Source organism: Grammomys surdaster, unplaced genomic scaffold, assembly GCF_004785775.1.
Source record: "Grammomys surdaster isolate TR1022 unplaced genomic scaffold, NIH_TR_1.0 125852, whole genome shotgun sequence".
Lineage (NCBI taxonomy): Eukaryota > Metazoa > Chordata > Mammalia > Rodentia > Muridae > Grammomys > Grammomys surdaster.
In genome coordinates this window covers 3,382,027-3,408,340 of record NW_021620678.1, presented here as the reverse complement: position 1 = coordinate 3,408,340, position 26,314 = coordinate 3,382,027, and the positions used below count along the sequence as shown (strand labels likewise).

General features: G+C 53.1%; 3 protein-coding genes across 3 annotated transcripts in view; 2 read left to right on the top strand and 1 right to left on the bottom strand.

Annotated features, from left to right (window-relative positions):
- Nucleotides 1-4,222: 4,222 nt before the first annotated feature.
- Nucleotides 4,223-6,229, top strand: Tnfrsf13c (TNF receptor superfamily member 13C). Its single transcript, XM_028789985.1, has 3 exons — nt 4,223-4,411; nt 4,635-4,838; nt 5,285-6,229. The coding sequence occupies exons 1-3, from the start codon at nt 4,267-4,269 to the stop codon at nt 5,461-5,463; spliced, it is 528 nt and encodes a 175-aa protein (XP_028645818.1). The 5' UTR covers nt 4,223-4,266; the 3' UTR covers nt 5,464-6,229.
- An 8,305-nt stretch (nt 6,230-14,534) lies between these two features.
- Nucleotides 14,535-20,055, top strand: Shisa8 (shisa family member 8). The gene is made up of 4 exons (XM_028790011.1): nt 14,535-15,559; nt 18,386-18,519; nt 19,102-19,248; nt 19,460-20,055. Exons 1-4 carry the CDS (start codon nt 15,036-15,038, stop codon nt 19,852-19,854), a joined length of 1,200 nt encoding a protein of 399 aa, XP_028645844.1. The 5' UTR covers nt 14,535-15,035; the 3' UTR covers nt 19,855-20,055.
- A 1,530-nt stretch (nt 20,056-21,585) lies between these two features.
- Nucleotides 21,586-26,314, bottom strand: part of Srebf2 (sterol regulatory element binding transcription factor 2) — a 60,404-nt gene continuing 55,675 nt past the window's right edge. Inside the window, exons 18-19 of the mRNA XM_028790019.1 lie at nt 23,630-23,741; nt 21,586-23,240 (exon numbers count right to left, since the gene is read on the bottom strand). Of these exons, the coding sequence (XP_028645852.1) occupies nt 23,020-23,240; nt 23,630-23,741 (333 nt within the window). The 3' untranslated portion in view covers nt 21,586-23,019. The remainder of the gene's footprint in view (nt 23,241-23,629; nt 23,742-26,314) is intronic.

Below are 26,314 nucleotides of genomic sequence, written 5' to 3'. Positions count from 1 at the left end.
GGACAGGTCAGAAGTTCAAGATCATCCTCAGCTAATTACGAATTCAAAGCCAGCATTTAGCAAATGAAAAGGTTGAGACCAGTGAGACAAAAAATTTGATTAGAAAGGGTTTCACCAACAAAGTCCCTCTTTTTTTTGTTTTGTTTTGTTTTGTTTTCTGAGACAGGGTTTCTCTGTGTAGCCCTGGCTGTCCTGGAACTCACTCTGTAGACCAGGCTGGCCTCAAATCCACCTGCCTCTGCCTCCTAAGTGCTGGGATCAAAGGCGTGTGCCACCACCGCCTGGCTTCAAAGTCCCTCATTTTATATTCAAGAATATAATACGAACAGGCTGTTTAGAGGTACTTGCTTCTCAAGACGGCCACCTGAACCTGCCTCCCAGAACTCTCGAGAGCTGCCCTCTGGCATCGCGTGCACTGTGTGTGGCCCACGTGTGCTCCACTCACACACGTCATAAACACAAATAATAAAATAAAAATGTGGTGTTTTGAAGCAAGTTTTTTTGTAACCCAGTCTGGCCTTGGGCTCCTGATCCTCCTGCCCCATCCCCCACCCACAAGGGCTGGCGTTATAGCTACCATCCTCGGCAGTGTGGGAAAAGAGAAGAATGCAGTGAAGTCACATCAAATCGAAATAAAAATTGCATTTTTTTTAAATGCGTGAAAGGTGGGGCAGGTGGGATGTGCCTGTAGGCCCAGATATTCCAGAGGGAGAGGTAGGAAGTTTGCTTGAGCCCTGAAGTGTGAGGCCAGCCTTGACACCAATGGCAAGATCCTGTCTGTTCTAAAATAATACATAAACGATGTTTTATTTATTTATTTTTTATTTTATTTTATTTTTGGTTTTTCGAGACAGAGTTTCTCTGTATAGCCCTGGCTGTCCTGGAACTCACTCTGTAGACCAGGCTGGCCTTGAACTCAAAAATCCACCTGCCTCTGCCTCCCAAGTGCTGGGATTAAAGGCGTACACCACCACTGCGTATGCAAGAAAGAGAGAAAGAAAGAAAGAAAGAAAGAAAGAAAGAAAGAAAGAAAGAAAGAAAGAAAGAAAAAAAAAAGAAAGAAAGGAAGGAAGGAAGGAAGGAAGGAAGGAAGAAAGGAAGGAAGAAAGGAAGAAAGGAAGGAAGAAAAAGAAATTAAGGAAGGAAGAAAGACAAAACCCTGTTAAAAGGAAAACATGCAAGCACTACAGCGAATTTGAAACTCACTTCTTGATGATTTCATAGTCAAAAGTGGCACAGAAGGGCTTCTAGCTTGAGAAGGTAGCTAGCCCAGAGGGGGCACAGAAGCCACACCACCTCCAGAGTGTCCCCTGTGCCGCTGTCCATCCTTTCTCTGAGTCCAAGAAGCTAGTGATGTGCGTGACGCAGAAGGATGAGTTTAAGAATGAGTGAGCTTGGGACTGGAGAGGCTGCTCTGGCAGAGGACCGGGTTCAGTTCCCATGGTAACTCACATCTGTCTGTAACTCTAGCTCCAGAGGATCTTACCTCTGAGGGTGTATACCTGCACACACTGTACACAGACATAGACTCAGACACTCATGCATATAAAATAAGCATTAAGAAGTAATCAACTAGCCTGGTGGTGGTCGTGGCACACACCTTAAGTCCCAGCACTCTGGAGGCAGAGGCAGATGAATCTCTGAGTTCAAGGTCAGCCTGGTCTACATAGGAAGTTTCTGGACAGCTAGAGGTACAAAGAGAAAACCTGTCTCAAAAAAAGAAAAAGAAAAAAGAAAAAGAAGAATGCACTGAAGATGTAGCCTAACGTTTCCTGCATCAGTGAGCTCTCTCTCTCTCTCCCTTCCCCTCCTGGTCTTGTCCTCTCTTCATCTCTGGGCCTTATGTAGACCAGAATGGACTCCCCAAACCCATTATGCAGCCAAAGGATAGCCTTGAACTTGTGGGCCCCCACCTTCCTGGTGCTGTGCTGAGACTATAGGTGTATTCCAGTATCCTAGTCTGTGCCGTGATGGGGCCGGAAGCCAGAGCTTTGTCCATTTGAGGCAAACTTTCTGCCAACCGAGTGACATCATTAATCCCCAAATCTCTTCCTAACCATGAAACGAAACCATCCAAGCAGAGACTCAAGGACCACCTCAGCCTCTGCCCCCATCCCCACCTCAGAGGTTCAAGTGAAAATACCTGGCTGAGGTCAGGCACCTGGACACCACAGACGTGATCCCACAGGCCTTTTGCTACCCACTCTGTCCCCACCCCGCTTAGTCTGGTGCCTGTCTCAATGGGACCCATAGGAAATGCCCGGCGAACATTTCTGTCAAGTGACTAATTTTCCTCCTGTCCTTCCGTCCTTCCAGATGTCAAACCTCCCTCTCTGGCTGAGGTGAAGGACTTTGTAATTTTGACTGTGAGTTCCAGCTCTCAGTCTGTTCAGCTCCAGTGTCTGAATAAAAACTAAGATACCTGGTACTCAGGCAGGGCTCCATGGCCCTAACAGTGACAAGTCAGGCCAGCAGTGACAGAGGTGGGTGTGGGCACAGGGTTGCAGCGAGGTTTCTGGCCTCATGCCTCTGTCCTATGAGAAGGGCTCTCCCTGCCCTAGCTGCTCTCCATATGCTTTCCCTCCCCCCACGTCCCCATACACCCACACTCACACCCACACCCACCCTCCTAGGCCCACTTCTCCTTTGCAGCTACTCTGCCGCCTACACCTTCCTGCTGTGGAGTTGCTGGCCCATAGGCAAGGGCATGGACAGCCAACGGGCCAGAACCCCTAGAGGCTGGCTGAGTAGCTTTCTGTGTCGGTCCTCAGGATCTCCTCTTACCAATTTTGATCCCCTCAGTCCATGGTCAGCTCTACATCATCCCCTGCCCTGGACTAGAGCACCAGCCACCTTGCCTCTCCATCCAGTCTCCAATCTGAAGCAGCCAAAGGCCCTTCCCTCTAAAGCACAAGGCAGAGACACACACACTCAAAACACATGAGGTCTCCTCACCACCAGGCCTCCTGCTCCAGCAGGACCCCATCCATCCATAGCAAGGGTGTTCTTGCCTTTTGCCCAGCACCCCACAGCAGTGGCCATGTCTGTCTCCTGTGTGTGTTGCCTGGAGGACATGTTTCCCTGCCCCTCGCAGCTGCTAAAGATATCCTTAAGTCCCTACCCCTGAGGGCTCAGACGTCTGTATAGCCTACCGTGAGGCCCACCGGGGGACTCCAGGCCCCAGCTCCTAGCTGGCAGCTCCCTCTGGGATTTTCCAGCCCGTGATCCTTGGGGAGGGGGCTGCATATATCCCAAGACCCAGAGAACTTGTTTGTGTGACTGAGGCTGAGTCTAAGAGATGCTAATGAGAGACAAGTGGAGAGAACACAGGGGGGCGAGGGCGGGGCAGAGCCTGGTACCACAGGGGCCTGACAAGGCTCAGATGTGAACAAGCTCATGCCCTAGGAAAGGAACTGCAGGGCAGGGAGGTCCCTCGCTAATCCGCAGATCTTACTAGGGCTCTGCTTGCTGCAAGCTTGTGTGGTGCCCCAGCAGCCTGCTGCCAGAGCCCAAGCTTCCAGCTGTTCCAGCCTGCCCCACAGGTCCCAGCACGTCTGAGCGTCCCCATTAATGGCACCAGGCTTTTACTCACTCACTGACCCCTAGTCGTCACCTCTCTACCAACACCATGTCGTTTTCTCAAACCTTCCTGTTATTGTTGGTAGTGACTTGGGCTGGTGGTCCTCAGGCCGAGCCCCATACATAAGTATCCCCGTGGAGTCTGGTAACCTGTCCCCATTACTCTCAAAGGGGACAGGGAGGCAGGGCTAGGCAGAGGGCAAGGTTATGGAGGATTAGAGGGCCCAGGAAGTCTTTTATTGGCGTCCCTCCATCACCACTGTAGGCATTCTGATCAGCCACTCAAGACAGTTTGATGTCTTGATCCTGGGAAGGGCAGAGCAGGAAGCGAGAGGGGTTTTGGAGGCAGATGGTTAGTGGGAACAATAGGTCTTGGTGAGGCACAGCAGCAGGGGGCTGGGGAAGACAAGTGGCTACCAGGCTGTAGTTCCAAGAGCATGCTCTAGTGTGACCCCCCAGCGCAGATGATGCTCAGCTGTCTGTCGTCTGCGGTGACAGTTGAGTGGTTTAATGCAGGAACCACAGGTGAAAGAGGTCTGGGGTTCCAGGCGAGGTCGCAGCTCCACCCCAGTGGTCCCACCCCAGCAGGCAAGGGCGGGGCGGAGGATGCTGCGTCGCGGTTTCATTCTAGACTAGAGGGTCACAGAGCCCAGACTTAGAATTGTCCCAGCTGCGTGCGGCGGCGACATGGGCGCCAGAAGGCTCCGGGTCAGAAGCCGGAGGAGCCGAGACAGCCCGGTGCCCACTCAATGCAATCAGACCGAGTGCTTCGACCCTCTGTTGCGAAACTGCGTGTCCTGTGAGCTCTTCCACACTCCGGACACTGGACATAGTAAGCAAGGGGATGGGGATAGGCGTGACTTGCCCCGAGGTCGCCATCCTGCCAGCGCCTCATGCTCCTCTGCTGACCCTGGAGCCAGCGGTCCCCCATGTCCCTCACTGTTAGTCTCTCCCTCCCTGTCTTCCTCTCTCTGTCTCCTTCTCTCTCTCCCTCTACTCCTCCCCCATCCTCTTATCCCCTCATCCCCTCATCCCCTCATCCCCTCCGCCAACAGCAAGCAGCCTGGAGCCCGGGACAGCTCTGCAGCCTCAGGAGGGCTCTGGGCTGAGACCCGACGTGGCGCTGCTCTTCGGTGCCCCCGCGCTCCTGGGATTGGTGCTGGCGCTGACCCTGGTGGGTCTGGTGAGTCTGGTGAGCTGGAGGTGGCGGCAACAGCTCAGGATGGCCTCCCCGGACACTTCAGAAGGAGTCCAACAAGGTGAGAACTGGGTCGGGGGAGCGCAACGGGCGGCTAGGGGTGGGGGTGGGGACGAAACCCTTGGTAAGTAAGAGAGGTCAGAACCGGGAGGGAGTCCTGGAGTTGACTCTGAGACTGTCATAAATCAGGGAGGACAGCACAACCCAAGCTTTAATCCAAGCGAGAAGAACCAGTGCCCAAGAAGAGATGTTTGGGATGAAGGAGCCCAAGGCCCCTTTTCTAGGTTATGCTCAGTGGGCTGGCCAGACACCCCTCTCCCAGTGTCAGCGTCCCTCACCTCCTCTTATCAAGTCTCTGGACTCAGCACTTCCTGTGTTGAAGACTTCTCATGTGCTGTCCCACTTCCTCCTCCTAGGGCTGTCCCAGAGGAGGCTTCTAGAACAGCCATTGGGGGGAGGCTATGATTCGATCCTAACCTGTCTTACCTGGTCCCTCTCCCACCCCAGAGTCCCTGGAAAATGTCGTTGTACCCTCCTCAGAAACCCTTCACGCCTCAGCCCCTACCTGGCCTCCACTCACAGAAGATGCCGACAAAGCCCTGCCACGACACAGCATCCCAGTGCCTGCCACAGAACTCGGCTCCACTGAGCTGGTGACCACCAAGACGGCTGGTCCTGAGCAATAGCAGCCGTGGAGGTTGGAACCCAGGGAGCCCTACTGGGCTTGTGAACTTTCACCCAACAGCTTGGAAAAGAATTCAGTGGCGGAGACCTTTGCCGGGGGTGAAGCCAGCAGAACCAGACACTACCTGCCACGGGCTCCCACCAGCATGAGATTGTTTTCGTGTTAGCTTTTGGCTTGAGAACATTCCATTTTTGAGATGTATTTTAAGCTTGTGTGCCTTCGGATGCTTGGATAGGCTTGAGGGTTGAATATTAATCTCTGTAATGAGTCAGAGACTGGAAATTGAATCTCTTTCTAAAAATTTTGGATGGTGGACTGGAGATGTGGCTCTTAAACAGTTCAGTTTGTGTTCTGTCCTCACAGAGGTCTCCAGTGGCTCAGTTTCCCACGACTCATATCTGGCAGCTTAAAACCACCTGTAACTCAAGCGCACTCATTTGTTCCGGTGTACACACACACACACACGGACACACACACACACACATGGACACACATGCACACACACACACATATAGGAGTTCACACATGCACACACATACACGCACACATGCTTGCTTTAAAATGTTAAAAATGAGGGCTGGAGAAATTGCTCATGGTCTAGAGTGCTTACTGTCTCCAGAGGATTCGAGTTTTATTCCCAGCATGCACTTCAGGTGGCTTATTGCTGAGCATAACATTTGCTTCCGGGGACCTGATCCCTCTGGACTCCATGGGCATCTGTATTCACATGCATATCCTTCACACACACACACACACACACACACACACACTTTTATAAATTGTAAAATGTAAGCTGGGCATGGTGGTACACGCCTTTAATCCCAACACTGGAGAGGCAGAGGCAGGCAGATCTCTGAGTTAGAGGTCACCCTGGTCTACGTAGCAAGTTCCAGGCTAGCCAGAGCTACATGGTGAGACCAAGTCCCAAAATAATACTGAAAGAAAAGGAAAAAAATAAAGAAAATATTTTTAAATTTTGATTTTTTCTTTTATTATTATTATTATTTTAAATATAAATCTCATGGTGTTTAGAAGTGATATACTTAGATGGTGACTAAGATGAGGTAAAGCCATCAGGACCGAGCCCCTAAGATACAAGGAGAGACGAGAGACAATGAATAAGTCACCCTCCTGCCCCATGATGTGCTGTGTCAGCTCTGGACTCCACCAGCCCAAGGGTGATCATCAGATGCTGGCCCTCGAAACTTCAGAGCTGTAAGCTAAATCAGTCTCATTTCTTTGTAAAGTTGTTTAGCCTTAGGTGTTTTGTTACAATACTATAAAGTGGACTGTGAGTATAAGGTTTTTCTCTTAGCAGGGAAAGGGTACCATTAAACCAAAATTAATCTGAATAAAGAAAGGCTGCAGGAAGGACTCTTAATCTGTACCTAGGTGCTGTGTTTCTTTAATTCCTGCTGGGGGCGCTGTTCTGCTTTGAAGCTGACTCAAGTGGCAGCAACAGCTGATGGTGTGTCTGGCTGTGGTAACTAGTACAATGTTCTCTGTGATTTTATTTTTCATTATATTGGGGATCAGACCCACGCTAAACAGCACTCTACAGTGAGTTACGCCCTAATTGTAAGATCAGTTTTTAGAATAAGTAGGGAACAGGGGAGAGGCCTGGGCAGTGGTGCTGAGTCTCAGGTGTCTGTAACTCAGGAATCACCATAGATTTCTTTGACCCAGTCTGCTAGGACCTAAGATGCCATCTTCACTGTAATGGATATTTCTAGATTTCTAGTGATTCATAGGCAGGTCTGTAGTCTCAGGTTGGAGTCTAAATTTAAGTTGATGGAGATAGAACATCCTGGTGGTGATCTCCCTCAGAGAGCAGCTAGAGGCCACATTCAGCCGTGTGCTGGCCAGTGACCTATACAGCACTCCTTCACAGAGAGGCCAAGGCAGGCCTGTGGCTCTGTGGCAGGCCTGTGGCTCTGCAGCACGCCCACCTGAGATCCTTTGTGTTCCCTCTGTGGACTGTTCTCCCCTTGAGCTGGGCTTTCTCGGTCAAGCTTGTGCTGGCCCCAGACTCAGCACCACCCCTGTGGAAGCCGTCCCCTGACAGTGGGACTGTTTGCTCTGAAGCCATTAATCCTCTCTATCTAGTACACTGCACACTCAGAGGGAGCTATCGTGTCTCCTGCCTGCCCTCCTCCTCACGGGGACGCTGAACTCTAGTTTGTATAGGAGGGCGCACTGACCTGGGAGTCGGAAGTGGGATCTTCCTGCAGGGTCTTGTCTGAGTTCTCTCTGAACCCACCACAGCTGCCTGGAAGCACTTGGCTGTCCCGTGCAGTCCCTCTTTAGTTTAGAAAACAGTACCCAGTAGCAGTTAGAGCCTCCAGGACCTGGACATTCATTTCCAAGATATCCCTCTCTCCTGGGGTTGGGCGAGTAGGGTGAGCTCAGATGACAACGGTAGGTGACAGGTGTCAGTCAGGCCATTGCTGTCCACTAGTGCTAGCCTGGGACTGGAGGAATCTGAAATGTCTCTAGCCACCTGTATTAGCTATAGCCAGGGTCTAGGCTCTGACGGTGAAAAAAGCAAGTAAACCCCCGTGGGCCATGGCATACAAACCTTTGACACCTCTTCATCCCAGCTAAGCCTCTGGTTGGTACAGTTTCCCTCAATCTCAGTTTCTTTTGAGAAATAGGGGATGGGTACAAAGTTTTCTCTCTGGTCTCCGGCCCATAAAGGAGAAGAGCTGGAAGGAACCTGGGAAAAGTCTCACACATGTCCCCATTTCACAGCGAGGAGACCAAAGCCTAGGCAGCGAGAGAACCCGGCATCATCATTGTCATAAATAAGAAGAGAGCTCTTTGGGAAAGGCATGAAAAGCAAGTGGAGGAGGACAAGGAGCAGGTACACTACCCCCTTGACCCCCCCCCCCCACGCAAGGGCTGCACCGCCAGGCAGTGAAGTCAGCACTCCCTCCCCGTTTGTCATAGGTCTTTCTGAGGGGTCTTTGTCCATTCTGCACTTCATCTCCATGACAATGGCTGGAAGGGGGAAGGGACTCCTGTTTGGTTAAAGCAATTATTAAACCTAAATCAAGATAGTCATTTTGCATATGAGCTAGAAGGTGCAGTTGTGACAGTTGGTCCTTAGTGGAGGCTGAGGAGAGCTGAGGGTGGCCCAGAGGACCAGCCGCTGCGTATGCGGTGTGTGTTGTCATCTATAATGTCAGCTATAATCATCACATACTTGAGTCGCATCTTGGGGCAAAGATGGCTCACGGACAGAGTAACGGTGCAATGCGGTGCTTGCTGCTGAACCTGGAAACCCAAATGTGACCCTAGACTCCATGTGGTGGAAGGAGAGGACTGACCCCCACAAGCTGCCCCTTGACCTTCACTAGTGTACCCTGCCCCCCCATCTTTCCATTAAGTCCCATCTTGAACGTCACATACAGTAGGTTTCTGTCTTCAAATGCTCCCAATTGGGCTTTTCGATGCTTGTCAAGTTTTCCATCTGAGCATCTGGTCCCTCGCAGGCTCTGCTGGTGTCACAGGCGCAGAGCAAGCACCTCCTTTCTGCAAAAACCTGTGTGATCTCTCTTTCCAGAAGGACCAAAGTGACAATGGCCTTGACCTTTCTAATGACCTCTGAGAGCTGGGATGATCTCACATCAATAAGAGTGGTTCCGAGAGACACAAATCACGATGAGTGATGGGCGGAGTTTAAGTGGTGTTCCTGTCCCTACCTGCTATGCCTACCCAGCGGGGTTGGGCAGGGGGGAGTCACCTACCCAAGCTAGGTCCTTTCCTTTGGATGGTCTGGTTTCCCCAAGGTCCCCAGGGGCTAACAGGTGGGGGCAGAGGGCTGAAGTCTCAGTTCCTTTTGGTGCTTCCTGCAGGCCGTTTTCACTTCCTGCCTGGCAGTTCCAGGGCTGGGGGCTCAAGCTGGAGGTGAGGGCCCACTAGAGAAGTCAGAGAGGAAGCCCTGCTGACCACCACACATACACACGCGTACATGCACGCACGCACACACACACTCACACACACATCTTCTTTGTCAACAAAGATGGACTCAGACAGCACTGTCCTTAAGGCCTGCCTGTATATCTTCCAACTAGGGCTCCTGGCTGGGGAATGTGGCTCAGTTGGTGGAGTGCTTGCCTAGATGTGTGAAGCCCTTAGTTCCACCTCCAGCACATTATAAAACACGGCACAGTGGCTCACACCTGTAATCCCAGCATTTGGGAGATGGATGTAGGAAGATCAGGAGTTCAAGACCATACTCAGCTACATATCCAGTTCAGAGACCTTGTCTGTAAAACAAAACAAAACAGCTCCTAAAGACTATCCAGCTGTCATCGTCCTCCCTCCCAGGACTCTGCAGAGTGATGGAGCTGGGGGAGGGCCAGGACGGGACAGATTCCTAAGCTTTAGAGAATCAGGAAAGGCTCTAGATTCAGGTCTGCGCAGCTTCTCCGCGGTGGGAGAAAGTCTATCTGTGCAGGTCAAGAGGTCAGAGCCCCACTACTAGCTGTTTTGTCGGAAAGATGGGGCGGGGCGGGCCTGGGGCGGAGGCAAGGAGAGGCGGGGCCGAGGGGCTGGCCAGGTTGCAAAAAGGGGAGTGGCCGGAGGCAAGTCTAAGGGTGGTATTTTGGTTTGGGTTTTCTGTTTTGTTTTGTTTTCTTTTTTTTGAGACGCGATCTCATGTAGTCCAGGCTGGGCTCGAACTCTGTGTAGCCGAGAATGCCCCTGAACTCCTGATCTGGTCTTCCCCTTACAAGTAATGATGTTCCCTGCCACGCCAGGCTTTTTCTTTACGTGGTGTTAAGGATAGAATCCCTTGTGTACACTAGGCAAGCTCTCTACTGTTGAAGCTACAAACACCAGCTCCTCTTCCAGCTCTCTTCACTAGGGGTCTTCAGGCGCCTTCAGGTAACTGCGGCTGGGGCGAGAGGGGCCTCGATGTGTGGAATCACACGCTTCAGCATGTTGTACAAATGAGGGGGATCAGGTCACCCCTACAGCCCACGTTCTAAGCTGACTGGGATTTACCTCCAGAGATGGGCAACATGAGCCGGTAGGACTTCCCTGATCTCATGGCTACCCTGTCTAACGTCCACCTGACCTACTCTCAGTAGCTCTGGCCTCTGGGAGAATCCCGAAGAGGATTGCACGGTGGGTGCAAACAGGAAGCGGGGTTACCTGAACAGGGAGGGCAAAGGCTAGGATACAGTATGACGATTGGGGCTAGCAGGCTGAGTGGAAGCGCCCAACCCCCAATCCTGCTGCTCCCTTGAGACCTCAGGAGCCTGGTCGCCCCCTCCCTCCCACAGGCAGCTGGAGCCTGAGTCACGAGCTGCCTCTCAGGAGACAAAGGCAACCCAGGGCCCTCCCTCCAGACCCCCTCCTGGTGCCAGCATCTGCACTAGCAGGGAGTCTGACATCTCCAGAATCTCTGGAGGAAATGGAAGACATTGAGCTTAGAAGTCACCTTCTGACTTGAGTGACACCTGATGTCACTCTCTTCTGCAGGGGTGCTTCTCAGTGATTGCCTATACAAGCTGTTTCCAGGTGGAGCCTTTCGGCTTCTCCTTGTAGCTCTGTGAAAGAACTGCTAGTTGCCCATCTTGCTGATGAGAAAACTAAGGTCTAGAAAGATGGAAGAATCCTCACAGAGTAGGGATTGTAAACAGGCCCATAGTGACACAGGGACGTCATCACGAGGGCAAGAAACAGGAAAAGGGGAGAAGCAACAGCAGCCTTCTGCACTGGCTGCCCATGTGCAGATCATGGAGAAGAAACACTTCCCTGGTGTAGTGGAGGCTTCTAGCATTGCAAAGGCAGTCTTGGGGCTCATAGCATGGTTCCAGGCCAGATTCTGGTCCTTCCTGGCTGTGTGCCATCCATAACAAGCTGCTTCTCCACTCCTGTTCTTAGGTTTCTGTCTAGTAAATTCTAAACCTTCCTGTCCACAAGTGTACAGAGCGACAGACTGGTCACCTCACATCTAAGGAGGCCTAGCACCTGCTTTTGCTAATGTCTATAGAGTTTCCGGAGCCCCAAGGTTCCCAAAGTCAGAGTTAGGCAGGGGAACGCCCATGCAAACCCATAGTGCAGTGATAGCCCCGAGTCACTCTTGCCCCCGACATGCAATCTCTCACTCACATCCAGGAGCACACTCAGACACACCGCCTGCACACTTGCATGCTCACACACTCAGCTGCCAGCACTGGGAGCTGGGGGGCGGGGCGGGTGCCCTTCAGGCAGACACTCGGTTCCTCTTGCCCGCCCCATGGGGCTCATTGCAGATGCCAGGGGTTATTTTAAGCCTGGATCAATGGACGATTTTTTGGTGACACAGGCTTGGGAGGGGAAGAGACAGGGGGCGGGTGCCCTAGAGCTTTGCTGTGCTCAGAGGCCCTGGGGCCCAGGATAAAGCCCTTCACTGGGCTGCATTATCTCTAGAGCACCTAGCCCAGCTCCCGGCCATGTACCTGAAGTGGGAGTATCAGCTGCATGGAGGGTCATATCCCAGAACAAAGACAAGCTGTGTCTTCCAGTTACTCCTCCCCTGCCCATCACCCAGAGACCATGTGTCCACACAGACAGGCATCTAGGGTTTGGCACAGACCCTGGAGTTGTTGGCACCTGTGGTTCTTGGCTCACCACAGAACCCACAGAATCAGGCTAAGATGAGGAGAGACCTGGGGATGGGGTGAGATTTGGAATCAGTCCCTGCACAGGATGGAGAGCTGGAATCAGTTCCTTCACTGGTCCAATGGAAACACTGCCTATATTTGCAGGTCAACAAGAGGTCACTGTGGAACAAATGCCAAGACAATAGGGGGAAGAGAAGACCCTAGAAGAGATGCAACCACGGGAGACCCTCTGGACATTGGGAGATGACACAGTTCCAAAGTACTGCTCAGAGATGGGGGTGGAGACAGGGCACCCTCAGAATCCTCCCCAAACCACAAGGTAGCTTGGCAGAGTGACAGGAGCCTACTGTACACAGCCCAGTTGGTGGCGATTATTCCATCCTTAAGAAAGCCAGGGAAAGAAGCTGAGACGGATGAATCAGAAAGCAGAGCTATAATGTTATGATCAACTAAAAACCAGTCATGACATAGTATGATGGGTCCTGTGACAGGTTGTCACGGTGATGGGATTAAAGCGCTTCATGTGTCTGTCCATCTTGTTCCCCATCCCCATCCCCCTTTCTAAATGACAATGTATAAAGTCCTTTTATGGGCATGGAAACTTCGGGACTGGGTCGGGAATCACATAGGGAGGTGTGTATGTGTATGGGGAGGGGGAGAGGTCATTTTTAGCCAGGGTGAACGGAGACAGCCTGGGGGTGGGGGGATAGTTGCTCTCCTTCCAGCCTTAACCCACTAATACCTGACATTCCTGTCAGCCTCTCATCTCACACAACAGGACTTGATCCTCCTTAGGATGTAAATCCTTCCTCTTCCTCTCTCACACCCTCCACTTTCATAAGCTGATTCCAGGCTCCGAAGGAGGAGAGGTGGAAGGGAGAAGAAAGGGCCCTAGAGAGGCTAAATTCTCCACCAAACAGGAGTTAAAAGCGAGTATCATTTCACTGCTCATCCAGGAGATATTGATGGGCACCTGAGCTGTGCTGGGGACAGAGGGCTGAGTGGGAAACCTAGCCCTCGCCCTCCTGGTGTCCCCATCTGGACAGGTGATCTCTATCTCCTGGAAGGAATGGATTGTGAATCTGCCCTTCAGAGGAAGGTCTTGATTTAGTTCACTGTTTTTTGGGAAGGGGTTGTTGTTTTAAGATAGGGTCTTGCCAGGCGGTGGTGGTGCACGCCTTTAATCCCAGCACTTGGGAGGCAGAGGCAGGTGGATTTCTGAGTTCGAGGCCAGTCTGGTCTACAGAGAGAGTTCCAGGATAGCCAGGACTACACAGAGGAACCCTGTCTCGAAAAACCAAAAAAAAAAAAAAAAGAAAAGATAGGGTCTCGTGTGGCTCGAGCTGGTCTTGAACTCCCAATCCTCAAGTCTACAGGTATGCACTACCAAAATCAAATTGCTAGCTTTCTTTCCTTGAAACAGAATTTTCCAATTCTAGCCGGGAACTCACCATGTAGAACGGTGGTTCTCAACCCAGGGGCTGGATGTTGGATAGCCTACATATTATGTATTTACAATACAATTCACAACAGTAGCAAAATTACAGTGTTTGTTTTGTTTTTGTTTTTTTTTTGTTTTGTTTTTTGTTTTTCAAGACAGGGTTTCTCTGTGTATCTCTGGCTGTCCTGGAACTCACTCTGTAGACCAGGCTGGCCTCGAACTCAGAAATCTGCCTGTCTCTGCCTCCCAAGTGCTGGGATTAAAGGCCAGTGCCACCACTGTCCGGCCCAAGACATTTTGACCTTAACAGAGGCAAATGAGGCAGGGAGAAGCAATGGCCGCCATCAGGGTCATATTCTCTTTACCAGTTCAGCGGAGGAGTGGTGGAAGGGGACACTGAGTCATGCCTTGCCATTCTTTCCCTAAGCTTCTGAAAGGACCTGGGAGTCCCAGGGAGTGAGAAACCAAGGACAGACAGGCGAGTACAACCGGCCTGGTCCCCAGGACCTGCTCAGCCTTCTAAGGCTGAAGCTGGGGAGTGGAGCAGACCACTTGAAGGCTCTGGCCAGGATGTTCCTAGAACTGGGACATCCTGGGACCCCAGCCAAATGTCCAGGTTTTAGAATCAGGGCACACGCTCTGTGCAGACCAGAGAGTGGTGGATCAAGGCTTGCTTCTGCCATTTTTTGTGTTGGGGATCCTTATTGTGGGAGGGGAAATGCCTTCTTCATTCATATCACGACCAGAACACAGGGATGGAACATTGGGGCGAGTGTGTGTGTGTCCCTAGTAAACTCTAGGCTGCTTTGATCTCAATGCCTATGTCCCCTTACTTAAAAACCAGAGAATCGCTCATCCAAGGCTGCCAAGATCCGAGTCCCCAGAGCTTTAAGCTGAGCCCCCTCGAGGGTCCAATTCCAACAACAATTTGAGGGAGGTCGTGGAGAGGGTCCCTGGTGGGGCGCACTCGCTGCACTGGCCATACAGAGCCCCTCCCTCCCGGCGCAGCGGCCGCGCTCCTCCCCCGGTTCTGCCTCCCTCCCGCCCTCCTCCCCTCGCTCCCTCTCCCGCCCTCCCGAGCCCGCGCCGAGCCCGCGCCGGAGCCGGAGCCAGAGCCAGAGCCAGAGCGCGGGCACCGCGGAGCGGGCGGCGGGAAGGCAGAGGTGTCCGGCGACCCGCCGCCCGGCACAGTCCCCGAAAGACCCAGGCCCCGCACACCTGCCGGGGGCCAGAGGGAGCCGGGGACTGTGCAGGCGAGCACCCGCCGCCCGCCTCCACTGTGCGCAGTCCGAAGTGAACCCCAGAGGAGAACGCGCCCACAGGAGATCCAGCCCTGCGCACCCCACACCGAGCTCACTTGTGTCTGGAACCTCGGACGCACCAGGAGGCGTCAGCCCGGAGCCAGCGCGGGCAGCCGGGCGACCGGGGGACCGGTCCCGGAGGGCTGGGGGAGCCGGGCAGAGCGGCCACGCGCCGAGCCATGCACCGGGCGCAATAGCAGGAGGAGCGGGCCGCATGGAGCGCGCTGGGGCGCGGGGACAGCGCTGTGGCCGGCGCCCCCATGGGCTCCCGCTCGCGCTCCGGCTGGCGCTGCTGCTGGCGGGGTCGCCGTCGGGCCGCGCGGGGGCTCCCGAGGCGCAGGAGACCGCAGCGTCCGGCACCGTGGCACCGGCGGGAGGGGACCGCTGCCGCGGCTATTACGACGTGATGGGCCAGTGGGACCCGCCCTTCAACTGCAGCTCGGGCGTCTACAGCTTCTGCTGCGGCACGTGCGGCTACCGCTTCTGTTGCCACGACGGCCCACGCCGCCTGGACCAGAGTCGCTGCTCCAACTATGACACACCGGCCTGGGTGCAGACCGGCCGGCCGCCTGCCCGCGCCCGTGACACCGCCGCCCCGCGCGACCCTGCCCGCGAGCGCAGCCACACTGCGGTCTACGCGGTGTGCGGTGTCGCCGCGCTGCTTGTGCTGGTCGGCATCGGGGCACGTCTGGGCCTGGAACGAGCGCACAGCCCCCGCGCTCGGCGCACGGTGACCAGGTGAGTGCGCCCGCTTGCCTGCCCGCCCGTCTCCTCTTCACTGTCCCTAGCTGGATCCAAATTTCACTGCAACCGCATCCTTCTGGACCCTCTAAATCCTCAGCCTCTCCGCAGCCTCTTTTTCTTTTTGTTTCGTTCTTCTGGATCTCTTTCTCCCCCGTCCTCGCTTCACCGAGGGAGATACCTGATAGCCTTCTCTCCCCTTGACCTTCCCTGCCTATACTGGGCTCTGGATCCTCCTTGTGGCACTAACTTCCTCTGTGGAAGACAAAAAGTCTGTGTCCACGGGAGGGGGCACGGACGATGGTCAGGAAGGACACTGGACTTGGGGGCAGCTTTAAGGGTGGTCGTGGGCTTAGAGAAGGGAGAGGGTGCTTAGCTGATTCCCTTGCTGCGTCTTCCTCTCCCGCCCTCCTCCCACCTCCATCCATTTCCCTAACCCAGTGTGACTCAAACCTGACCTTCATTCCTTGGAATTTCAGAAGCATCCCCTTCTCAATAGCCCCCCAGGCAAAGGTCTGGCTTTCCAGCTGCTCAGAATGGGGGTGCTGAGGGAATGTAGACTGTGTTTTAGAGACCTGCCAGGTCCTGGAGAAGTTTTGAGCTTATTTTGAGTTGTCAGTCGAATGGGAACGCCGGGAGCTGACTCTGTCCTGACTCTGGCTGGACCTCCTCCACGTATGCCCCCAGCAAATCCCCTGTCCTGCTTCTGCTCTCCCTTCCTTTCTACCCAGGTCCCAGCCCCACTGGGGATGTAGACTGTTGGCACCACATGCAACAGGCTGCAAGTGGGAATGACAATAAAGAGAACCCCCCCCCAACCCCTGCAACACACACCTGGTGGACCAGATGTGCACGTTTCAGGGGCAGAGCACTAGAGTAGTTGCCACCAGACCACTTAGCCCATCCCTTCCAGACACCTGGAGGGCAGAAACGGAGGTGGGACCTTGTATTTCTTTGAAGGCACGGAATTGCAGCGAGTTAGCAGGGGCTTCTGAGTGCTGCAGGAGCAGAAGCCTCTGAATGTGGGGTCTCTCATACAGGACAGAGGTAGCAGTGGGAGCCAGAGGCCCACTGTAGTAGAGGGGTGACTGGGCTAGTCTGTAGCTGGCTTGTTCATTTGCAAAGCTCCACCTGCAAGCCCAGGTTTGGTTGTGTGTCCACCGTCCTGCACCTTGACTCTCTTCTTTGGGCTCCCAGGCAGGTGTGTTCTGAACCCCCTGCCCAAGTTTCTCTTTAATTCTGCCCTGCTGATGCTGATGGCTAGGGAAGAATGGCAAGAGGGGCTGGAGGGGACTGGAGTCGGGCCTTGGAGAATCTGTGCAAAGGCCCAGAGGCATGAGGAGCCCTCCTTTCCTCCACAGAACTGAGTTATCTGTACTTGCCCTGTAGTGGGATCGTTGGCATGAGTCACTGAGGAGTGGGAAAAGCCAGGTCATCTTAGGCAGCCTGCAGGCCCTTTTAGACCTTGCCACCTTGCAGCTCCTCAGCCACCTCGGGTGTCTCCCAGTGTTCCTCTTCATTAATCAGCCGTAACTCAGCCCCAGAAGGAGGGTCAGGCCGAGTGGGAGAAAAATCATGGGTTCTGGGTACTGCAGGCAGCTGGGCTGAAGGCTGGGCTGCCTATAGGGAAGGCTCAGTCAGACACTGTCAGCTGGTGGGGGCTGGGTGTTCTGGGTACCCAGGGAGGCAGCTGCCCAAGGTCACACAGCCTTTGGGTGTTGGGCTGCCACAGCGGGATCTCCATGGCTCCCCTCTTTGCCTTGTCTGTCAGTATGCCAGCTAGGCCCCAGGCCTGGCAGAAGCCCACACTGCAGGAGTACAGGTAAGGGAGAGCTTGGAGGAGGGACTCTGGTAGCATTTGAATGAATAAGAAGATAGGAGGAAGAGGATTCTGGATTCGGAGAGCTGGGACAGGAGCCTCAATGGGGAGGGTCTTGGAGATTGAACTCCAGGAAGAAGCCTCAGGAACAGGAGGAGGTGGCCCTAGTTATGTATGACCTCATTAGTTTCCTGACCTGTTTTGGGAGGTGGCCATCTTGGGACCATAAGTGAGGCAGGTCATGCCTGGCAGGAGGACCGAGCTATCTGAAGTCACTAGTAAGAACAGAAGGGAGGCCCAAGAGGTTGAAAGAACTACCCAGAGATACAAAGCGAGACCACTGGAGCCTGGGGAGAGGACTTAGCGGTGAAGAGTACCAGCTGCTCTTCCAGAGGACCCAAGTTCAATTCCCAACAACCACATGTTGACAATGGTTCTCAACCTGTGGGTCACAACTCCTGGTGAGAGAGGAGTCAAGCGACCCCTTCACTATTGGAAAACCCGGATATTTACATTACGATTCACAACAGTAGCAAAATTACAGTTGTGAAGTAGCAATGAAGATAACTTTATAGTCCGGGTCACCACATCATGAGGAACTGTATTAAACAGTTACAGCATTAGGAAGGTTGAGAAGCACTTATGAGCATCTGTAACCCCAGCTAAGAATCTTTTTTTTTTGTTTTGTTTTTGTTTTTGTTTTTTTGTTTTTCAAGACAGGGTTTCTCTGTGTAGCCCTGGCTGTCCTGGAACTCACTCTGTAGACCAGGCTGGCCCCCAGCTAAGAATCTTATGTCCTCCTAATCTGGCTGCCGAGGGTACCAGGCACACATGTGGTATAGAGATATTCATGCACGCAAAACACCCATATACATAAAATAATAAAATTAAAAACAAAAGAAGGTGAGATCATGGTGGCTATGGCCAACCTTTAATAAGGTTAGAACTTGGCCGAGTGAGAGGCAGGAGCTGCAAGTCCCCTCAACATCTTTCTGTCTCCACAGGACACTGACAGAACTTCTCAAGCAGCCAAGCCCCCAAGAACCACTGCCTCCGCCTCTGGGTCCACCCCTGGGTAACTGCGTCCAGGTACAAATGGGTGACGGTGTTCTCCGGGGTTCCCCCCACAACAGCACAGGTGAGTAGGTGTTAGAGGGGCATTGGCTCACCTATAGCAAGGCAGGGGAGGAGGTGGGAGAGTTGTTTGGTTAGCTGGAGAGTTCCGGGGTGGAACCTGTCGTATATAAATGAGTAGCTGTCTGTGCAGGAGTGTGATGAGGGTCTGGAGAAGCCCTCAGTGAAGAGGAACCATCCTGTAGTCTGTCTCCTGGGCAACGATGCTGTGAGAAATTCTCCAGATTCAAGATAGGCTAGCTAGCGCTGTTAGGTTGAAGCCCTGGCTTGTGGATCTGGAACCCACCTCTGGGTCTTGCGTAGTGGTTTCCCCCAACGTCTACATGTCGGGTTCTGGGGTTCAGTGCCCCTCCATCACCATGGCGCGGGATTTAGCGTCTTGCTAGCTAGGGAGCCATCCATTAGGGTAGTACCCCTCAGGACTTGCTGCCATTATTTGTTTTTCTGAGCCAAGCCAGGATGTTCTGGAGTGCTATCCATCCCCCAAGTTGCCCGGAGCTACAGTGGGGAAGGGCAGGGCGTTGAGAAGTGGTGACGTAGTCAGGCTCATCTTTTTTTTTCCTTTACACTCCACTCTTCCCTCCAGACAAGAAACGCCTCAATAATGCGCCTCTGGGGTCCGTCACCCCGGGACCCCCGCGCGGCCCGAGGCTGCAGGGTGGTGGCAGTCTGACCTTGCAGCCTGACTACTCCAAGTTTGCTACTCTCAAAGCAGCTGCGTTCAAGGCCACAGGTGAGGTGCATGTTGCAGGCGCCAGTTCCCCAGGGATAACGCTACCTTGTCCACCTCAAAAGGGAGCCCGCTTGACCAATCCGGGGTCAGGACGTCCCCAGCAGCCAATTGGCTCCCTCCCCAGACCGCTGACCCGCCCCTCATCACCTAAAGCCGGTGCTGAACAGCCTGACTCGCTTCGCCCTGTTCCCCCTACTCCCACCCCATGCAGAGGCTGCACCCCAGGACTTCTATCAACGTTTTCCCTCTACCGAGACGGGCCCGCGGACCCTCCCTGCGCGGGCCCCGCGGCCTCCGGAGGACTTGCCTGCGCTGCTCGACGCCTGTCCCTGGGCCCCTCCGGGTTACGTACCTCCTGCCGGCCCTGTCTCATCGGTCCCTTATGCCGCCTGGACGGCGGGCCGCCCCGCGAGGCCGCTCCCCCGTAGCCACTTGGTGGCTCAGGTCTCCCCGGCGCCCCGGCGGCCCAGCCACGCGCCGCGGCGTCAGTTCAGCGTGGAGAAGCTGCCCGAGGCCTTCAGCGCGCAGCCCGCGAGCTTTTACAGCAGCGCGGGCAGAGGACCCCGGCACCTGAGCACCAACAGCAAAGCTGAGGTCACTGTCTAAAGCGGAACCATTGGAGCCTTCTGAAGGGTCCTGGGCCCCAGGTCATGGAGTTGCAGTGCAGGCTTCAATCCACACAGGAATGAGGACATTTGGAGCCTGGGGCTAAAGGGCCAAAAGGGTAGGGCCAGGTGTTCTCTCCTTGGGAATGTAGGGCTATCCTTACCTGTGTAAATAAACCCTTTAATGTGGTTCCTGTCCCAAGGGGATCATCAGTCATTGACTGGACAGCCAGCAGTGCAAACCAGAAAGACGTGGCCAGAGAGGGTGGCTGGGTTGAATACCAAACAATGCTCAGAGCAGATGGAGCCATAGTTATCGTAAGGTCTGGATTCAGGGGCGAGAGGGCTTGTTACCCCTGTGGGGGTTCATGTGCTCTACCAGAGGCTAGCCCCTCCCCACCCCGCAGCTGATCTCTCACTCAACAGTTTTGAGTTAGCCCAGCCTGGCTGATTCTCATTGACATAGTCTGGCCCTGGGCCTGCTCCTGGCTTGCAGGCTGCTTGGCCAGATTGGCCCAGGGCCACCCCCCTAATGGGTGTGGGCCACATGGACATCTGGTGCTCAGGATAGAGGAGCCTCCTCCTAGGAGCTGCTCTGGGGTTAGGGGGATGGAGATGTTGGAATGGGAGCCTAGCAATGTCCCTCCCTTGGGGTGCTCCCAGTGTTCGGGGCTGGCCCCACCTGGCTGAGGCCCAGGGTGCTGTCAGTGCCTGTTTGCATTGCTGCAAGTTCTTCAGTTCCATGTTCTGATGTGTGTGGGGACACCCTGGCTACTGCTAGGTGAGGTATATGACCTCAAAGAAACCACTCTTTGTGTTCCCCCCCCCACAGTCCCCAGGGGGTGGGGGTGGTGGCACACTGTCTGAACAACAGCTACCATATGTTACTGTTTCTTATTTAACCTGAAGAGATCTACAAGGTGGTCTGCAGATAAAGAAGTTAAGGTTTTGGGACCTAAGTACCCTGCCTTAGATCTGCACTGGGGCTAGGCTGAGGAGAGGGCAGAGGCCACCTCAGCAACTCTAGTGAGCATGGTGCAGGCGGACCCTCCTGGCTGGACTAACCTCTGGGCAGCACAGTCTGCTGCTAATGCCTTTTAGGAATGGGTGTGGTTCAGAGTTGTTTGCTGGCCTGATGAATGAGATTCAGGCCCAGCCTCACCTCAGATGGAACCCTCCGTTTTACTTCTAAGGCCCAGATACTCTGTGTGGCTGAGCCGCTTGCCACAAAGCACTTACTGCACCCTGGTACTTCTTGTATGTCACATCGCTATCACCTGAGCAATATGCCTGATGCTGAGGTCAAAGGCTTGTTCCAGTCTGCATGTATGGAGTGGAGGCAAGGGGCCAGTTCGCCAAGGTGCCTCAGCTGGGAAATACAGGAATGTACTTGGATGTGGCCAGAAGACAGTGCCATGCTGAGGGCCTGCCTACAGGAAGTAGAAATGAAGCAAGGGCCCACCTGATGGAGGAGTGACTTCACACCTCGCATTCCAACTAGCCAGCCAGTCAGCTGAATGGCCAGGCAAGGAGCTGGAATCTGGATAACAGCCCTTTTATTCCAGACTCTCATCCATCCCTAGAGTGTGTCAGATAAACCTGTGGGCAAAATAAGGGCCACCAGATTGCAGCTACCTGGCTGACCCCAGTCCCTAGGTCACTGTTAGCCAAAAGTGCAGTCATTTGGTTAAATCAACATAATGGTCATACTATAGACTCACACAAGCTTGTGTTAGGTGGTACCAATCTGTGTTTATTGAAAACCTATGTCCAGTATATGGTGAATGTTTCAACATTGATGAAGACATAGGTGTATCCCCTGTTCAGTGAAAAACCAATCCCCCCACCCCTCGACAAGGAGAAAAGGCACAGTATATACACAAGACACAAGGGCTAGGCTGCCCCACGGCAGGGGCCATAAATTACAGTGATGGTTGGGGAGGGACAGAAGGTAGAGTAGGTGGGGTCCAAGCACCGGAAAGGCCCACCCCAGCCTACTCTCTGCTTCAACCAGCTTGAAGGGATGAGAAGCACAAGGAGAGACAATTCCTCTCAGGTCTCTCAGGAAGCCCCGAGCCAAGTAGTCCCCCAAAGCAGGACCACTCTTCTTCCTAGGACTCCCCCCATCTCATGGCAAGAGACCTATTCCTGCTGCCTACCCTGCAAATGAGAGGCTTGTTGCTGGGGAAGGTTTGGGACAAGTGTCTGCCACCCTGGCTTATTCAGACAGGAATTAGGGATAAAAATACACTCTATGGGAGGTAGGAATTAAGGTAGGAATTAAGGTGGGGAGAGGAAGAACAAATAAATCATGCTGAAGACCCCTGGACCTCAGGCCAAACGGTGGCTCATCCTTTCCAGCCCCGTGGGCCTACCCTGAGCACAGGCGGCCATCTCAAGGGGTGGAGGAGTGGGAAGGAACAGGACAATTAAATAAGATACCATTTATTTTTTAAAAAATTAAAAAACAATGCCGACATTATTTTTCACCCATCCCTAGACCTGCCCCTGCCTCCCACCCACCTCTCCAGGGCTGGGCTCCCTCCCTCCCTGGCTGTCCCTTGTAATGATGAAAAAACAATGAACAGACTTAGTCAGGCACAGGGGAGGGCGTGCAGACCCAGGGAGAGGAACAGAGATGCCACAGCACTTCATGGCAGGCCAAGCACACACATATAAAAACATCTGTATAAAAAGGGGCACGTCAGACAAGTCCAGAATGCAAAATGCTCTCTGGTGCAGAGACCTAGTTCCCAGAGAAAGCCTAATTAAAAAAAAAAAAAACCAAAACCAAAAAAAAAAAAAAAAAACCAAACAGAAACAAAACATAACAACAAAAACACAGAGGCAGAAAGGAGAGTCTCTAGAGGGCTGGGAGGGGCTTGGCAGCACCCAGCTTGGCTTTCAAGTGAGGAGATCACCCCATTCCTGCTCAGCCCATCCGGGCTTAGACCATGGATTTACCACAGCAGTTTTAAGGAGCTTTGCCCACGGTCCTACTGGCCCGATGATCCAAAAGCCTTGACAGGTAACAGCTCAGAAGATCAGTCTTGCCTTCATCCTCACAGCTCTTGGAGGAGGGAGAAAAACAGATGGGGAGACAGAGGGAAGATCCCAGGACAGAGAGACAAAGGTGGGAAGAAGTGGACCAGGCCCCAGACGGTGGTCAGGAGGCAGCGATGGCAGTGCCACCACTGAGCTTGACAATCATCTGCTGGCAGTCACTGCAGGAACGTCGGTCACCCACCTTCTCCAGGGTGCGGGCAGCTTCAGCCAGCAGTACTGCCCGCTGGCCCGGGGAAGACAGGAAAGAGAGGGGAAGATGGCGGCAGGCCAGCAGGATGGCAGTAGCTCTCTCTCGTTGGCCAGGCCAGGTGTCTACCTCTCCTGTGGGAATGAGATTTACATAAGCACTGTCCCAAGGAGTTTATGCGGCCTCATTTGTTGAACTTACTCCTCATCTGTGTGGAGGTGTGTTCTGCTCCCTTCCCTGTCCTCTTAAAGGGCAGAAGATGAACTTGGCAACTGAGCGGGCTGAGATATTCAAGCCCATGCAGTTTCTACCCTGCTCCTGCGCTGGGAGGATGTTCTAAGTTCTCAGAGCAGTATCCTGACTACTCAGCTAACAAGATTCCTGCTGCCCACTGAGTCCTTTTGTCCCCACCCCACTAAGTAGCTAAGAGACTCATGCAGGGCGTAGAAACACTCTGCCAGATGCCAGAGCTCCATCCTCTCTGCTCCCCAAGTGTAAGGCCACACTGGGCCTGTGGATTTACCGTGCTTGGTGTTCTGAGTGGTTCGCCGCCTTAGGCTATGCTCCAGCAGCTGGTGTGTACGGGTGGGGCTGGCTCCTGCCATCAGGCGCACAGTGGCTTCATGCAGGAACACCTGGCAGGTACAGGGGACATCAGTCACACTCTGGGTCTGAACTGTCTAATCTCGGTGAACCTATCTTATCCTAAAGCCAAGCTAGGAGCCTATATCAAGAGTGAGAAAGGGACAGAGAGCACAGGCCAGCTGCTGGCAGGAGCAATACAAGATGAGCCAGAGCCAAAGGTAGCCTTCCCTGATGCTGACACAGCCCTGAGGTACCCTCTAGGGGTAAAGGCAATAGTTTGGGTGAAGCCTTGTCCTTGAGGGCTGTGTCTCAAGTCAGACAAAAGGACAAAGGAGGAGAGAGAGGGATGAGGGGGAATAGCTAGGTTGGTATCAAGTTCAATATCTTATTTCTTCAGAAAGGAACAGAGTCTAGACTGGAAGTCTTCTTCAGTCCTTTGACACTGTAACTCAACACTGTCCTTTACAGGGGTCATGCCAAAAGACCGGGGAAGCACACACCAGAAATCACACGGTTTAACTTTATGGTTCTGTATTGAGCTACTCATTGCTCTCTGGTCACACGTGGGCTGCAGATTGGTTGCTCAGATTTGGTACATGTTTCCAGGGATAAGTCTCTGTTTCTGAGTCATACTGTGTAGTCCTGGTGGGCCTAGAACTCCTGATATAGACCAGGCTAGTTTCAAATTCACAGTGATCTCCCTGCTCTGCTACCAGAGTGCTAGGATTAAAGGTATGAGTTAGCACGCCAGCTCAGGAAAATAGAATTTCTTTTGTACGTCTGAATATGTATGTGTGGAGGGTAAATGCTCCATTGTGCATGAGGAGGAATGAGGACAATCTGTGGGAGCTGGTTCTCTCCTGCCGCCATGTGGGTGCTGGGGATTAGACCCAGGCCACCAAGCTCAACAGCGGGCGCCTTTACCTGCTGAGCCATCTCACTGGCCGAAACCAGCCACTTGTGGGAAAACAAAGACCACTGGTGGGTGGAGGTCCAGGTCTAGATCTCTACTTTTTAGTCTTTCCCCAGTCTTTTTTTTTTTTTGAAGAAGTTTTTATTTTTATTTTTATTTATTTATTATATGTAAGTATTCTGTAGCTGTCTTCAGACACCCACAACAGGGCATCAGATCTCATTACAGATGGTTGTGAGCCACCATGTGGTTGCTGGGATTTGAACTCATGACCTCTGGAGGAACAGTCAGTGCTCTTAACCACTGAGCCATCTCACCAGCCTGTCTTTCCCCAGTCTTAAGAGAGAGCAACGAGGGCCTCACACGTGCCTGGCAAGCTCTCTGCACTGGGCTACATACACCCTTAGCCTTTCTTACAAAGTTGCCCAGGCTGGCCTTGAATTTGCAATTGTCCTGTAGCTAGTGATGCTGGGTGGGAAGGGGGGTGGGGGGTGCAGAGTGGGGGGAAGGGTACCGAGGCCTCCTGAGCAAGGACAGCACAAAGGAGGGCATTTTAGGGGAGGCCTTTGGTACCAGCCAGTCTGTGAGCAGACCAGAGGTCTAATTTGAATGGGTTCCAGAAGGGAAGTGCAGCCTAAACTATGGGGTACACTTCTGTCTTTCTGTGTGTGTGTCTCTCTCTGTCTCTGTCTCTCTTTGGTTGCTGAGGTTCAGTCTTATGTAGCCTGTGCTGGCCTCACACTTATTATAGAGCCAAGGACGAGTTTGGGTTCCTGATTCTTATGTCTTTATGTCCCAAGTGCTGAGATGTGTGTATGCCATCACATTTGAGATTTATTTGGTGCTGGGGCTGACACAGGCCTTTGTACATTGCAGGCAGGCACACTACCAAGTAGGCTACTTGCCCGTGCTCTGATGACTGTATCTCTTTACCGGGCCAGTAGGCTTGGTTCGCTGCAGTGCTCAGCATGACCCTGAGGCTATACTTGAGGCTGAGGGATTTCTTCCCCAGCAAACGTCTTGCCTTTCAGCCCAGCTCACTCCCTTCCTTGGCACTTATGTATGATACGGTATCCTCTTCTGCTCTCATAGAATAACTGAGGTGCCAGTGCGTGGATCCTCACACAGCAATGACAGTGTGAGGTGAGGGGAGGAAGCAGGGCCGAGCAACGCAGCTTCCAGACACAAGCAGTGCACTCACAGCAGCTCACAGCCGCTACAATTTCCTGTGTAAGATCTGCACAAGACCGGGCTCACCAACTTCCGGTCATGAAGTGAGGAGAGCTCCTGAGGTCTCGGGCCTCTTGTGAGGCTCTATATGCAGTTACGGATTGCTGGGAGAAGGAGGGACATTATCATCAGTGGTGTGGCCGTCAGCAAGGTCCCAACATGCCTATGAACAAACCTGATGAAACTCACCAGGCCGTTAAAAAAATTGAAACAAAAAAGCATGTAAGTAGACAGGGGACTGACTGGAAGAAGAGCGGAGGGAGGCTGCAGCCGTGGGAAGGGCAGGCTGAGGGACTGAAGAGGAGGGAAGCATGTTTATATACGTATGTATGCATGCACGGGAATGTCACAACAAACCCATTAACTATTGTAGTTATTGTAATTAATGTACGCTAATCAGAACAAAAGTGAAGGATATGCCAATTAAAATCATTACACATTATATATTAACTTGTAATATACCTATTATATGTAACTTAT

What these genes read in the sequence shown, in the direction of transcription:
- Tnfrsf13c (XM_028789985.1), top strand. Translation starts at nt 4,267, where the DNA reads ATGGGCGCCAGAAGGCTCCGGGTCAGAAGCCGGAGGAGCCGAGACAGC. An exon ending in CACTCCGGACACTGGACATA is followed by an intron (nt 4,412 to 4,634) that starts GTAAGCAAGGGG and finishes CTCCGCCAACAG; the next exon opens with CAAGCAGCCTGGAGCCCGGG. An exon ending in TTCAGAAGGAGTCCAACAAG is followed by an intron (nt 4,839 to 5,284) that starts GTGAGAACTGGG and finishes CTCCCACCCCAG; the next exon opens with AGTCCCTGGAAAATGTCGTT.
- Shisa8 (XM_028790011.1), top strand. Translation starts at nt 15,036, where the DNA reads ATGGAGCGCGCTGGGGCGCGGGGACAGCGCTGTGGCCGGCGCCCCCAT. An exon ending in GCTCGGCGCACGGTGACCAG is followed by an intron (nt 15,560 to 18,385) that starts GTGAGTGCGCCC and finishes CTGTCTCCACAG; the next exon opens with GACACTGACAGAACTTCTCA. An exon ending in TTCCCCCCACAACAGCACAG is followed by an intron (nt 18,520 to 19,101) that starts GTGAGTAGGTGT and finishes TCTTCCCTCCAG; the next exon opens with ACAAGAAACGCCTCAATAAT.